Below are 15,208 nucleotides of genomic sequence, written 5' to 3'. Positions count from 1 at the left end.
GATCACACCATCTTGCAAGGGTTTATTTATCTGACGGTCGGAAGAAGAACAGTGCTATTCCTCAGTCACATACCCGGGTAGAAATTACATATGTATTTTAAATACTTCAACCAATTATGATAGAACTGTATATACTTTGTATAAATACTTTTAGATAGAATATGATCATTTTATTCAGCAGTATGTAATCAATGAAGTTACAATAAATTGTAGAAAAACTTACTGATATTTCTGTAACTTTATGTCGGTCATTTTGTGATGTATATAATTACATAATATTTGCATAAGACATGACTTGTTCCTATTTATATAATTGTTTATAAAAGTTATTGTTATGTTAATATTTCAGAAGGTAAACTTCCACATGTAGATCTAGTTACAATGACTCAAGACCAGAATAGTGACATATGGATTTCCCAGGTTTTTTAAAGAGGCAGTTTTTAAATTTAAATTATATAATAAGTACGATTAAAAATCTATCGAACGACAATTCGTCTCTTTAATGAAAACTATCTCGGCTATATCATGACGGTTATGTTTGGTTCAAAGAGAAAGGCGGAGTACCTTCTTGTCTACATATAAGATGGAATGAGTATCGGTGTTCAACGCAGCTATCAACTATCTCGGCTATATCATGACGGTTATTTTTGGTTCAAAGAGAAAGGCGGAGTACCTTCTTGTCTACATATAAGATGTAATGAGTATCGGTGTTCAACGCAGCTATCAACTATCTCGGCTATATCATGTAGTTATTTTTTGTTTCCGGAGAAAGGAGGAGTACCTTCTTGTCTACAAATAAGATTGAACGAGTTTTGGTTTTCAACGTAGCTACATGTATCTATGTCAGCACTATTGGCTATATCATGACGGTAATTTTATTTTAACAGAGGAAGCCGGAGTTATCAGGAGAACAAATCTGAGCTTTTAAAACAGTAAAACGTGAACGCACTGTCAATCCAAATTCCGACGTATAATCCATCCAGATCCGCAAAAAGGGAAAGGGGGTGGAGGGGAAGGGGTTCCCCCCTTTTTTACGATCAATGCATTTGAATTTGGACATATGGTTGGCGCCCCTCCCGCACCTTTATCCCGGGATGGGACCCCCCTCTTTTTGAAAATGACTGGATCCGCCCCTGATTTGGTTCTGTACATTAGAGTTGAAGGTAATAGCGAAACGATATTTTATTTCGATAACATTATCTTGTAGTAGAAAAGTGTTTGGAAAGTTGCAAATGACAGTATACTGAATCGGATTACAGATTGGTACCATTTTAGTCTCCTCCAGATCTTAATATTATGCTACCCTCTTTCATATTTTTTCATATCCTTCTCGTCTTTTTAGGCGTAATGAGTTTTTTGAGCTTAGTTTATAGATGATTTTGTTTTCACCAGTCAGTTCTGAACTGAAACTATACAATTATTTCTGATGCTTAATTTAAAATTTTAGCAAAATAATGTCTTAACATTCATTAATTTGGTTGTACAATATATAAATGCTTAACTTCTGACATTTCAAAAATGACACTGAAAGAAATTCAATGTGCTTTGATCTAAACAAGGCATACATTTCAAAAAGATATAACTGTAATCAATTCGTATTTGTGTATTTGCTCGAGTCATTTGAATTTGATGAAACGTTTAGACAACAGTCTAAATTGTGACTTTGAATGAGAAACCCAACGTCTTAACGGCCTAAATTTTGCCCCGGATTGTGCATTAGGGATTTCTGATTTTCAATAATCATGGGATTTGGATTTGACTACACAACCACATTTTTATATTCCTATATTTGTGTTTGGTAATAAATTTTAGAGCCTTCTTTCACATCCCCATCTAAACAAGCTATAGTAAATGCCGTGTGGCCATCATTAGAATATTAGAATAAAACCGACGCACATAAGGAAATTAATTCCCTTTTATGGACAACAACAAGCATTTACTATCAGCTGATTTTAAAGAAGTACACGTAGTAACAGATTTTTAAATTTTATCGTAATTACCAGATAAAACTTTAAAAATTACTAAAACATATAACAAATACCATCTTTTTAAATACTAAAAACTGAATACTAGTATTTCTATAGCCAATATAATCAATTACGGTGAAGACATTAAAATAATTCATATAAAATACATTTTGTATCATATATTCGGCTCCCAAAATTTTATATTCTATTTATTTGTTTTCATTTATTTTTGAGGGGAGGAGGAGTTATTTTTACTTGTTTTATTCGTAACTATTTTTTCTTGTCAACCAGCTCAGGAAAACGTTTTATTGAGCATTTGAAGCAAAGAGTCGTCATTGGTTTTCTGTTCTTCTCTTTTGCTCCATGTTTTTTTTGGAAATATTGATTGTTCGATTGTTGTTTGCTCAAAGTTAAGTGATAATACAGTTTCATAATGCCTATTCTGTAGGAGTACAAATAAACAGTGAATTTAGAAGGTATACGTTATACAAAGTTGGTCGTCGAAGTTGGACATTCATTGATAAAGATTGATATGGGCATTTTTCAATAGAGACGTATTTTATTGTCCTAGCCACTTTAAAAAAATGTGTTTGATCTTTGCAAATTATATTTTGTGCAGTCAGTACATTGAATTAGATTTAACATTTTTAAGCAAAGAAACAGTTTATTTTTTAGAGGGATTGATAAGATATTGACTCCTGAATGGTCCAAAACAACCAAAATGGCATGTCCCTAGACCGCCTGTTCAACATTCATACTCTAAAATATCGTAAACAAGTGAAGAAATTAATGTTTTTTTTACTTTACATAAGTTCTTTAATAATTTAAAAGTATGTTCAGAGCCAACATATTCTAATAAACAGCTTTCAATATAGGTTTTTTAATTTGTGTCCCTCACAAATTGTCCACTACGAAACGAAGTCATTAAAATTTGCCAATAAACAGTTTTATAAAATCAATGTAATTTTTGTTTGCAAGAGTTATAAACATTAGGGTCTTACAAAAGAAGTGATGCTTTTATAACGGCAATTAAATTGTTGGTAAGAAAAATTGAGCACATCAAATGGACCAGAGTGATACCGTATTTTTGATAATGTCCCCTACGAAACGGGTAAAATCTCCTTCAGTATCTGGTTTTGAAATTATGAAAAAAATATCAGTGTACAGCTTGATAAATGCTTTGATGAATACAATCAGTCTTGTTACTATTGCAATATAGGGATTGTGGGGTAAAAATAAAGCATGCGAATACGTCCCTTACGAAACGGTCCCCTACGAAACAAGTATGGGAGAAAAACGTTTCGTAGTGGACACTACCACTACCATGGAGTCTTTTTTTAATCTTTTTTCAATTATATTCGTGCAAAACAAATAACAAGGGTTAGTTTCATGTAATTTTTATTATGTTTTTATTAACATATAATAGGGTTGATGTCAACTACGAAACTTTTTGTGCACTACGAAACGGTTTTGTCACTGCGAAACGCATCAAAATGTCCACTACGTAACAGGAGTTGAACCTTCATATGTAAAGTACTGTCTAATCTTTATCGATAAAAATGATTTTCTAATTCAGAAACAAAATGATATTTTTCTAGTATTTAAAGTAAACAAACTGGAATGTCTATAGGAAACATTTAAAATTGCAAAAAGTATGTGTGTTAAGAAGAAGTTTCGTAGGGGACAAAAGTCCCCTACGAAACAGTACACAAATTATGAAAATAATATCATTTTAAAGAATATTTAAGATTGCACTTTTTGTTTACAAACAGGTCTATTATAGAGGTATTCAAAATAACTCTTGAAATTAAATTTTAGACAAGTTGATTTTCCATTTTTTTTAGGTCTGAAATGTACGCTTTTATTGAAAAACGCCCATATATCGAAAATGGCTAACATTAATTGATCTTGATATCATACTAGTATCTAGAAATAACTGATGATTACTACCAGTAATAGAACTTCTAAATGTGTTCCTTATAAACCACTTCAAGTTCAATTCATGTTTAAATGAACCATTTTTTTTATGCCGGAATTGCTTTCAGATTTCTTTTCATTAACTTGGGGCATTCAAAGTGGAAACAAACATTATTCAAACATAAAAAAGTTGTTAAATAGTTTTTGAAGAACCATGTTTTATCGATCTTGTATCACCATACTTAGCGTTCAATTAAATGCATACTTTAAGATAACAAGAAAAGTATTGCGAGATACATATTAAATTAACAACCTTAACTTTAAAGCTTATAACATTTTATGAATAAAAAGAGATGTGGGGTATATGTTAATTAGATAGTTACAATGTAATGTAATTTGTCCGACTTTTTGTAATATTTTTTTGTTATACTTTTTATCTCTTTTGCCATTTTTTGTTCTTTATGTTTCAGCATTCTAATATTGAAATGACAAAATGACCGGTTCTCCTATCCTTGTCGACCATCCTTTCAGAGGTTACTATCGAATTTATTAATGGTATATTATAAATTAAATATGCATGCGATATTTGCCACTGGGCATTAAGCAAGACGAAATTCAATTAACAAGTCGATACTTTTGTAATGGTTATGCAACCGTTGACACCTTATATCACTCATTTTTGTGTTATGACAGTGTTACATATCAAGTGTAAGGGAGACAATCCAATATTTTTTTTGTCTGTCTTTCAAGACATATTTCTTATCTACGTTAAGCTTGAATCTTATTATGTAGCATGTGAATCTTTTTTATAATGTGTATGCAAAATCTTGGTATCTTTTAATTACACATGTACAGCACACAACAGAGATTGCAAAAACAGGGAGAAAAGTAAATGGTATAATTGTTTCTACTTTAGTAGGTAGCGGAGCGGCAAAATAAGATGCCACCAAAATGTTATAGGCCATTCATGTTTTAAAAATTCTAGGAAACAAATACAACATCTTAAGTCCTGTAATGTCTATAAAATTACCGCATAAAATGAAGGGAAAACCCTTATTTTTGCTTTATTAATTATCTTTATAAAAAGATGGCATTTAAAAAGTACAAACAAAATGCAATCTTCGACATTTTTCTTGTCCCGATGCACATTACAAACTGTATCTGCTGACAATGTTCTGCAGAAAAAAATAATCAGACGAGTTCAATAGCTTGGGATGAAAATGAATAAAACATTTTAAATCAGTACTTTAACCTCCACTAAACCTGGAACAGTGGTGTAACAACACAACATAATTATGAAAATAACCTTTAAATTTTAGTTGAAAAGTTGACCTCACTCTAAACCTTGGGCAGTGTTAACGTTGTAACAACACAACATCTGGATTTTCTTTTCTAAATTAGTTGATAAGGGGAACCAACCCTAAACCTGGGATAATGGCGTAACTGCACAACATATGCAAAAAATTGTAAATATCATTTGAAAAGATCATAACTCATCAGATCGGCACAAGGTAGAGAAAGCAAGTAATATAAACACAAATCGGACGTGACAGTATTTGTACGCCAACAACAACAACAAAATCAAAAAGACACTACATGTAAGTACATATCTGGGAGTATTCACAGTTACTGAAGCTATCTAATACTTTTACTTTTTTTTTTATCAACATGATAAGTGCAATGGCAAACATTAGATATCGACATATTGCAGAATCATGAATGATTTTTCATTTCCTATCGTTAATTATCCATTATTAGATGGTCACGTTCCCTTGTCACCATCTTATGGTGTTTATATATCTCAACTTGTACGATTCGCTCGTGTACGTAACGACGTATTATATTTTAGCGAAAGCAATTTATGTATTACTGAAAAATTATTACACCAGGGTTTTCGATATCACAAACTAGTAAAAATATTTACCAAATTTCATCATCGGTATAAGGAGATAATTCGTAAATATAACTCAACATGTAGACATCTTATACGTTCAGGTATTTCATATCCAATCTTTTATGGTAATATTCTTTACAAAGCACAAAAATGTCAGTATTCACCTCAAAAGCTTACAAAACCTTTAAACAGACTTATTAAGAAGGGATATAGTTACGATACTGTTGTCAGGTCATTAAAGATTGCATATTTTGGTTTTAATATTGATTCACTTATAGGGTCTTTGCAACGGAACTAAACACATTTATTTTTTTAAAACAACAGTTGTTGGCATAACACGGGTTATGTTCTTCTCGTATATTTTATTGTAGTATGATACTAAACCTCTAACGAGAGGGATTGTGCATGATATTCACATGATGAAGACATAATCTTTCAATCAGTTTAATTGAGGTCTGGAGCTGACTTGTCAGTTAACTGCTAGTAGTCTGGTGATTTTCATGTATTATTGTCATTTTGTTTATTTTCTTTTGTTACATCCTGACATCGAACTCGGACTTCTCTTGAACTGAATTTTACTGTGCGTATTGTTATGCGTTTACTTTTCTACATTGGCTAGAGGTATAGGGGAGGGCTGAGATCTCATAAACATGTTTAACTCCGCCGCAATTTTGCGCCTGTCCCAAGTCAGGAGCCTCTTGCCTTTGTTAGTCGTGTATGATTTTTAATTTTAGTTTCTTGTGTATAATTCGGAGTTTAGTATGACGTCCATTATCACTGAACTAGTATGCATATTTTAAGGGGACAGCTGAAGGACGCCTCCGGGTGCGGGAGTTTCTCGCTACATTGAAGACCCATTGGTGGACTTCGGCTGTTGTCTGCTCTGTGGTCGGGTTCTTGTCTCTTTGACACATTCTCTCCCCATTTCCTTTCTCAATTTTATTAAAATATATTGCTAACTTCTTAATTTTATTCGTAAGAAGTTCCTGTATGAGGTCAGCCTCATAAGAATAAAGAAACAAATATGTTGTCAATCAAGAAATCAAGCATCTTGATAATATCAATTACAAAGAATTTTAATATGGCTTTAATATTGATTCACTTATAGGGTCTTTGCATCGGAATTAAACACATTTATTCTAAAATAAGTTGTTGGGCATGACATGGGTTATGTGTTCTTCTCATATATTTCATGATGGTATAGTACTAAACCCCTAACAGGAGGGAATGTGTCAAAGAAGACATAATCGTTCAATCAGTTTAATTGAGGTCTGAAGCTCGCATGTCAGTAACTGCTAGTAGTCTGTCGTTATTTATGTATTATTGTCATTTTGTTTATTTTCTTTTGTTTCATATTCTGACATCGGACTTAAATTGTTTTAAAAAGTTTTACTGTGCGTATTGTTGTGCGTTTGTTTTTTCTACATTGGCTAGAGGTATAAGGGGAGGGTTGAGATATCAAAAACATGTTTAACCCCGCCGCAATTTTGCGCCTGTCCCAAGTTTGAGATATATAGCATGTTTTAGCCCTTCAGTTTTGACCAATGGTGAAGTTTTTGATTTTAAAACGTTATTTATTACTGATCGAACAAGAATATATGACCTACTTTTTATATAATTGATTTACAAAACATATTCAAATTAGCTCTTTAATCTGTATTCCATTAAAAAAAAACCAACATCCGATGATTCAGTTAGTCAAACCATCGGTTCATTATGCAGAATGTAATCGTTAAAATAGTTAGATGTATTCATTATTTTCTTCATCTTACATTGGTCTAAGATTACAGAACCTTCCGGACAATTTGAATATTTCCTCATGTAGAATGTTTGCATCTTCTCTGTCTTACACTGTTTTAAGATAGCGCAACCTTACGGAAGATTTCAACAATTCTTCACATAGAACATTTTCCTGTGACATTTCTACGCTTATCCGAGCACTCTTTATAGCTTCTGTAATATAACCTTGTCTATAGAAGAAATCAGTTTTAACCATGTAATAACAAACTTGTTGGACAGTTGGCAAATTGTCGAGATTACGTTCCAACATTATTATGTACAGGCTTGCTTTTGATAAGTCAATCGGTTCCTGATGTATCCTTTCAAAAAACTCTCCACAGTTTAGACTTAGACGTGCAATTAGGGACCACGCCAAAGCTTGCTTCTCAAGGGATGTTCTCCCATCTCTCTGAAAACTTTCAAAATATTCCAAAGATTTGTAAGCCATTCTTAAAGCTTTTTGTGGTTTACGTGTTGCAATTAGATACCGTGAAAGGTCAAAATATATATATCCAATAGAATCATGGATGCGAACGTCGTGTTCTTTGAATCTGAGCATAAAGTTAAATCCATGATATAAAACATTTCTCATTTGAATCAACTTCTTTTGCTTGAACAGAAGCCATGTGATATAAGTGATCATTTTACACAGAAGTCGATAGGGAGAGGAAGTGGCTGCTATCATTGTTGTTGCTTTTTTCAGTTGATGCTCTGCAAGATCGTATTTTTCGGAGAATAAAAAGTCACATCCTAATATTGCGTGTAAATAGCATTTGTGATCTGCAGTTACACATCCACTGGGTTCCAAATCGTTTCTTGAGTTGACAAACTGACTTAATCTTAGCATATACGTGTTCTCAGTCCAAAACATTCCTGGTCTTTGAGAAACTGTTTCTTTAATACAAAATATAAGATTAATCAAATGATCAGGCAAATCAAAGTCTCCCCTTGATATACATTGTACTGTTCTTGTCTTTATCCATAACTTCATTCCATTTTCTTTTAACACACCATTATTTTGATAAGCTGGAACTACTGCATTCAATTTCAAATTAGTGACATTTTTTAATGTTTCGAATGCATGCTTTAAATTTAAGCATAACACATATTGTTTTGAATTTTCATCTGCACTTTTAAGTGCTGAAGCTGTTATTCTATTTTCGAATTTTCCTATAATTAATCCAATATGCATGTAATATGTGTAAGACACATCTGTTTTCTGAATGGATACAACGTTACCACTATCGCCGGGTTGAATGAATGGATAGTTAGTAACTGGTTTCACCAGAAAATAAACTTCTGTATTTATATCGTTTTCTGTATGCTCTTGTCTCGTGGCAACTTGTGCAATTGCAAAATGAACTATTCCTGTCTCATTCAAACCTTTTGTTCTGACAAATGAGCCATATAAATTTTCTGAATTACACATCAACAGCTGACTTTTTGAGTTCCATTTCTCATTCACATTGTTTGAGAATAACTTATGGCAAATGTCAACGTTTATTTCAAAAATGCTAACATCGTGGTTAATATTCATTGAACTAATTTCTTTTACTTTCCCAAATTTTACAAAGTTCCTATTTTCCTTCCTCAAATAAACTAACATATCACTTGATTGTGTTGTGACATGTTTACTTGTGACCCCATATAACCGATTGGTTTCTGCAGCCAGAAATATGCCAACTCTGCCATAACTCGCCATTCTTGACTATCGGTTGATCTAAAAGTGATACAAATGTGTATACCAATATATTGATTCTTTCTATGTACTTTCTCTTTAGTCCTTGATATTTGTTATTAAAGTTTTGTTGTTTACAAATTTAATAACTATACAGAGTAAGAGGTTTGAAGGTATAACTTCCAGTTACAGAATGTAATTTTTGTTGGCTTCACATATTCATAAAATAACATCTAAAATTTTTACTGGTTTCAAGATTTTCTGTGATTTGAATTATATAGTTAGGTTTTGACATTTAGATGCTTTTAAAGCAGGATATATTTGCAGGACTCAAGTTGTGATGGGAACGATGAGGTGCGATTGTCACGCTTAAGTGTGAAAGGCAGCCATTTGTCCTATAATATGGATATATGATGTAGTGGTGATACGAGTTGGTTCTATGGAAAAGCGATTAATAAAGGATAGATCTCATGTTCCGACAAAGAATTTTACATTTCAACGAGTTGCAGTAAAACAAACCTAAATCTGCTTACATTTACTAACGATCATTCTTCTTCATTGAGCTCATGCATAGGAGTCCAATATATTTGTTTATGTGTTGTATCGTGCCAAAGCACTAGGTACTTGATTTTTAATAGCTTCCTCGTTTTCCTGTATTCAATAATTTGAACCAGTTGGTAAGGGACAATACGGTATAACCTGCATATAGCGTCTATAGCGGTTAATTTCTAAACGCATGTATTATAATAATTTAGAGTATGAGTTTATTTTTATGTAAGTAACGTTCGTATTCTAAATTCAGCTTATTCAGTCATGTGGAAATACGGTGTCTATTGCCTTTTAGTTGCAGCGGTTAATTATACACTCATTATTAAAGGTTTTTGTTATCCATTATATTACGTAGTGTATCACTATTATATCATTTGAATCAATTTCTATTTTTAAATGTATTTTGTGGTTAAAATATATATACCTTTTGCGTTAAATGTTGTTTGTATATTCGTATTTTGAAATAATGTGCAATAAGTCCCACACAATCATGAAAAGACATTCTTGTGATATATAACAAATGACTTACTAAATGATTTTTCGTAACACATAAACATGTTTGAAAAATAACAATAGACAATATAAAGTCAAATTGAAACTTATCTTAGTTAACATCGTATTGTTATATTCTACTGTATCAACTTATTTTGATAAATTATAATTATATTAACTATAATAAAAAGTATAAAAACTTACTGATATTTATGTAACTAAGTATCGTTCCTTTTATACTGTATACGGAAGCATATAGTGATTGCTTGTGAAATTACATGGTTCTATTTTTAAATATTCAAAGCTATTGTTCTGTTCAGTTACATAATTGTTATTATAAAGATCTAGTTGCAAAGACTCAAAAATAGAATAGTAAACATATTGATTTTTGTGGTTTTGTTTTATGAAACAGGGAAATTATCAATAGTATAAAGACTGCAGTTAGAAACCCATCGAACGATAAGTTGTCATTCAGATTAAAATCTTATATTATCCACACTTATGTTTTTTAGTTTTACTGTATATAATCATGATAATAGTCTAGTATTTTTTAATTTTATCTATTTTGTGTAACCGCTATATCATATACACTAAATTAATTACCGATCTTCATCCAAATGTAAATCTGTAGTAGTAAGTATTACTTAGTGTTGAATAATATGCAGTACATTTAAAATCAACACATATACATGTTATACTGTCTTAAATAAGGTTCGAGTCATCACAGAAATGAAAGTACTTCTGAGAGATACAGGTAGGACACAGGAATTTATTAATCAAGTATTCGAAGAAAGTAAAGCAATATGATTTACAAAACAAAATACCAAACCGGGGGAGTTTTTATATCTTTTGACTAATGTTAGAAAACTATTTCCTGAATATATTCCCTGCTTTTTATCAATACTATTAAATTTGATGCGACTGTACATTTCATACAAGTGAGAGGTTTAGCGCTATAAAACCAGGTTCAATTCCCCATTTGCTACATTTGAAAATGCCTGTACCAAGTCAGGAGTATGACAGTTGTTGTATATTTGTTTGATGTGTTTTGTCATTTGATTTTGCCATGTGATTAGGGACTTTCCCTGTTATTTTTCAAACATGTTCCATAAGTGTGGATAACATTTCCGATTAAATTTTCCTCGGAATGCAGTATTTTTGTGATTTTACTTTTTAATCGTTTAAAAGAAGAAGATGTCAAATGGTACATACATTGTCGATTATAGTTTGACAAAAGAGGGACGAAAGATACCAGAGGTTCAGTCAAACTCATAAATCGAAAATAAACTGACAACGCCTTGGCTGAAAATGAAAAGGACAAACAGACAAACAATAGTACACATGACACAACATAGAAAACTAAAGAATAAACAACACGAACCCAAACAACAGTATGGCAAGAGGAAGAGAAGTACTAAACACTAAATTGAAATCTAATGTTGTGTTTTACGAACATAATATAACAAAATATCGATGATCACATAGGGTATGCAGGTGTCTCGGAATGACAAGTAGTTGCTTTTGCACTATTAAATCTCGTTTTTGTGTTGTCTATGAAAGCAAAAGCCGTATTTAGTGAAAGTAGGTAGTACTAAGGACAAACTATGTGAAAGTTTTGACATATATATGCCATGAAAATTGTCCGTTTAATTTTTACTACAGAAAAAGGAATTATGCAACCTGAAATTTGAAATTTCCGAAATATATGAGGCTTCAAATGTTGAATCACGTTTCTTTAACATCTGAAAATTTTGGTCCAACCCAGACGGTAAACATGCACATTGTAGCTAACATTAAAATATTCCAACATGCATTAGGAAAGCCACTCATAACAAAATCTAAGAACATAACATTCCCGACCGACCGATCGCCCAATGTTGGTCAAGGACACTTTGCAAGATTGGCATACATTGAAATACGTTTTGATTGAAAACAAGCTGTTTGAATTAGTGACAAAGTAGTTTAACGAAGTTTAAATCTCATAAATATTTTCACAACATGCAAAGAAAGATAACAAAAACCAAGGACATAACCTAATCATCACACTGATTCTTCGACGGGGTATAAATAAACTCATCTTAGATACCCGGATTACAATTCTGTATTTGAGCCAGATGCTCGTTTCGTCTACTAAAGGCTCATCAGTGAAGCTCGAATGAAACAGTTAAAGAGGTCAAATGAAGTACGCAGTTGAAGAGCATTGAGAACCAAAATGTCCTTAACGTTTTGCCAGATACAGCTAAAGTAATCTATGAATAATGTAAAAAAGCCTTAGTTAAAAAAAAAATCAAAGTTTTGTAAAGACTACTCGGCTGGTATTACTATCGGGTAATAAAAACTCCATCAGCATCGGCATCGACCCAGTGGTAGTAAATAAACTCATCATAGATACCAGGATAAAATTGTGCATTTGCGTCAGACTCGCTATTCGTCTACTATCGACTCATCATAAGACAGAAAGAATAATGATGAATTGACAACGCAACGACAAAAAAAGCAAAAAAAACCAAAACAAACCCAAAGCATGGAAAACGACCAAAAGACCAGAAGACAAACTACAGTATGCATAACCAAACCAAGAATATTTAAGACATAGTAACACGAATCCCAACAAAAACCACGGTTTAGAATGAGTTAGAGAATCTTGTTCAACGTATACAATGTATTATTTCTTTAATTGTTATCTGGTATCGGCCGTTCCTGACTGCAGGAACGACCATCCAAGGTATATTTCGGTCTTGAGATATACTCGGGATCACAACATTGGCGCTGCGGGTAATCAGCGGGCAGTGTTACGTCTTTAAGGGACATTTTTTTTTTTTTTTTGCCGTGCAGGTAGTGTACGGCAAAAAATAGTAAGGCAGGAGGGTAAGGTGATTTGGTTTATTCCAGCGTGGAATAAGTCATTTCAGGCACTCGTGGAGTATTTTGGAGGAATACTTCACGGTTGTTTAGGAGAAAGGATTGTGCAAGTAGACGTCAGGTTACCTTGCTGACCCTGAAGGGACAGCTGGTTACCAGTCACCGGTAACTGCAGACCAGAAGGACGGGTTACCAGTCAACAAGTTATTGTTTTGTTTACTTCTGATAACCGCAGACCAGAAGGACGGGTTACCAGTCGTATTGTTATTGTTATTGTTTTGTTTACTTCTGTTAACCACAGACCAGAAGGACGGGTTACCAGTCTTTGTTTTATTGTTTTGTTTACTTTTGTTAACCGCAGACCAGAAGGACGGGTTACCTGAAGCATTAGTATTTGTGTTATTAAATAAATAACTTGTGGTATTCAATGTGTGTTGTTTGTTGTTTTTTATTCTTCAAATAAATAAACTTTGTTATAAATTGTTGTTCATTAATTTACAGTTACAAATGTCGGTTGTAAACCTAAACACTTGTAGCTTTCAAGAGTTACTCCAGCTCCCAGGTATAGGCATAAAAACTGGGGAGCAAATAATGGCCATTAGGGAGAGCAAGGGCTTGATGACCGAATCAGACTTGGCCACAATCTCCCACTTACGACTAACAAGGGGCTTCTTATCCAGGCTGGACTTCAGCCCAAATGGAGGTGGCCACAATATTGGGCCACCACCTCAGGCCCAAGACAGGCATGGTGAGATGTTAGACATGGGACACATTGCCCCACAGGGCACACTATCCCAAGTACAAGGCCAAGCTGCATTTAGGCAAGAAGCATGGCACAAGGGACAAAGTCCCGGGCCCTTGGAAGGGCCCAGCCAGATGGACTCTACCTTCCTTGAATATAGTTCAAACCCCGGGGATGCTAATGCTAGACCTGAACCCACAGGGAATTGGAATGGGGACTACAGGGAACAGTTACAGAAAAAAGAGTGGAGTCATCATGATATTGGTGACCAAAACCAAGGTAGTCCCTCTCACCACATGTACAGGGGTAGTATTGGGAACAAGCCGGATTGGCCAGGTAAAGACAGTGCGTGGGACAAACTAACCCCGAACTATTGGGGCACACCTTCACACCCCATTGGTCACGCAAGCAACTATGAAGGTCAGGGGTCAGCACCCTGTACCCAACCAGCTTACACTGGTAGGGGACAGTGCGAGATGGCCTGCAGTAAGTATGGCAAGGGGCAAGACAATAAGGGTGCGGACACAAGGGAGACCCCATCTCATGACAATGGGGATAGGCAACCCAAGAACCAGCATAATCAAGGGTATACAGCGGTGCTCCCACAAGGGGTCACCGCAGGGGTGGGCTATGGACAACAGGCCTACCCAGTACCATATAATGAGGATAGGCCTATAGAAAACACAAGGGGACCTGACAACAGAGGTGGGTCACGAGGAACTTTAGGTGGCATCTCTAAAGTTACCAATGCCCCCAAAAATATTAAGTATGACGGGAAGGGCAACTGGCTGGCCTTTTTCATAGAATTTGCAAGGTATGCAGAAGTTTGTGAATGGGGTCCCCAGGAATGCAAGAACCAACTTTGCTGGTGTTTTGAGGGAAAAGCCAGTGAATATTATGCCCTCATAACAGAAAGAGACAGCGAGGTGAGTTATAGGGAGCTTGTGGAGAAGCTTCACAAGCGGTTTGGTTTCAGGCGCTCCCTGAGACTGCCCAGGTCCAGTTTAAAAATGCCCGGCAAGCCCCTGAGGAGTCTCTCGAGGACTGGGCTGATCGGGTGTTGTCCTTGGCCACCAGGGCATTTAGAAACCTCCCTGACGATTACATGTACGAGCAAGCCGTAATGCGAATGTGCCAGGGCATTGAAAACAAACAGTTGGGAGTGCAAATCTCTAACCTTCAGCCCCAAAGTATTGAGGAGGCCATAGATAAAATACGGCTATTCCAACATAACACACAGGCAATATATGGTAAGCCAAATAGACGTGAGGTTAGACAGGTAACTGATGGGCAGTATGAAGTCCACCATGAGGCCTTCCATGAGTATC

General features: G+C 34.3%; 1 protein-coding gene across 1 annotated transcript; it reads right to left on the bottom strand.

The window, feature by feature from the left end:
• Positions 1–7,413: 7,413 nt before the first annotated feature.
• LOC139502703 (uncharacterized) lies at positions 7,414–10,554 on the bottom strand. Its single transcript, XM_071292255.1, has 2 exons — positions 10,481–10,554; positions 7,414–9,277 (listed from the first exon to the last, which is right to left on the bottom strand). Exon 2 carries the CDS (start codon positions 9,257–9,259, stop codon positions 7,625–7,627), a length of 1,635 nt encoding a protein of 544 aa, XP_071148356.1. The 5' UTR covers positions 9,260–9,277; positions 10,481–10,554; the 3' UTR covers positions 7,414–7,624.
• Between the last annotated feature and the right edge of the window lie 4,654 nt (positions 10,555–15,208).

The sequence above is a fragment of the Mytilus edulis genome, chromosome 14, assembly GCF_963676685.1.
Source record: "Mytilus edulis chromosome 14, xbMytEdul2.2, whole genome shotgun sequence".
Classification (NCBI taxonomy): Eukaryota; Metazoa; Mollusca; class Bivalvia; order Mytilida; family Mytilidae; genus Mytilus; species Mytilus edulis.
Note: the sequence above shows the minus strand (reverse complement) of the source record. Positions and strands in the feature narration are given on the sequence as shown.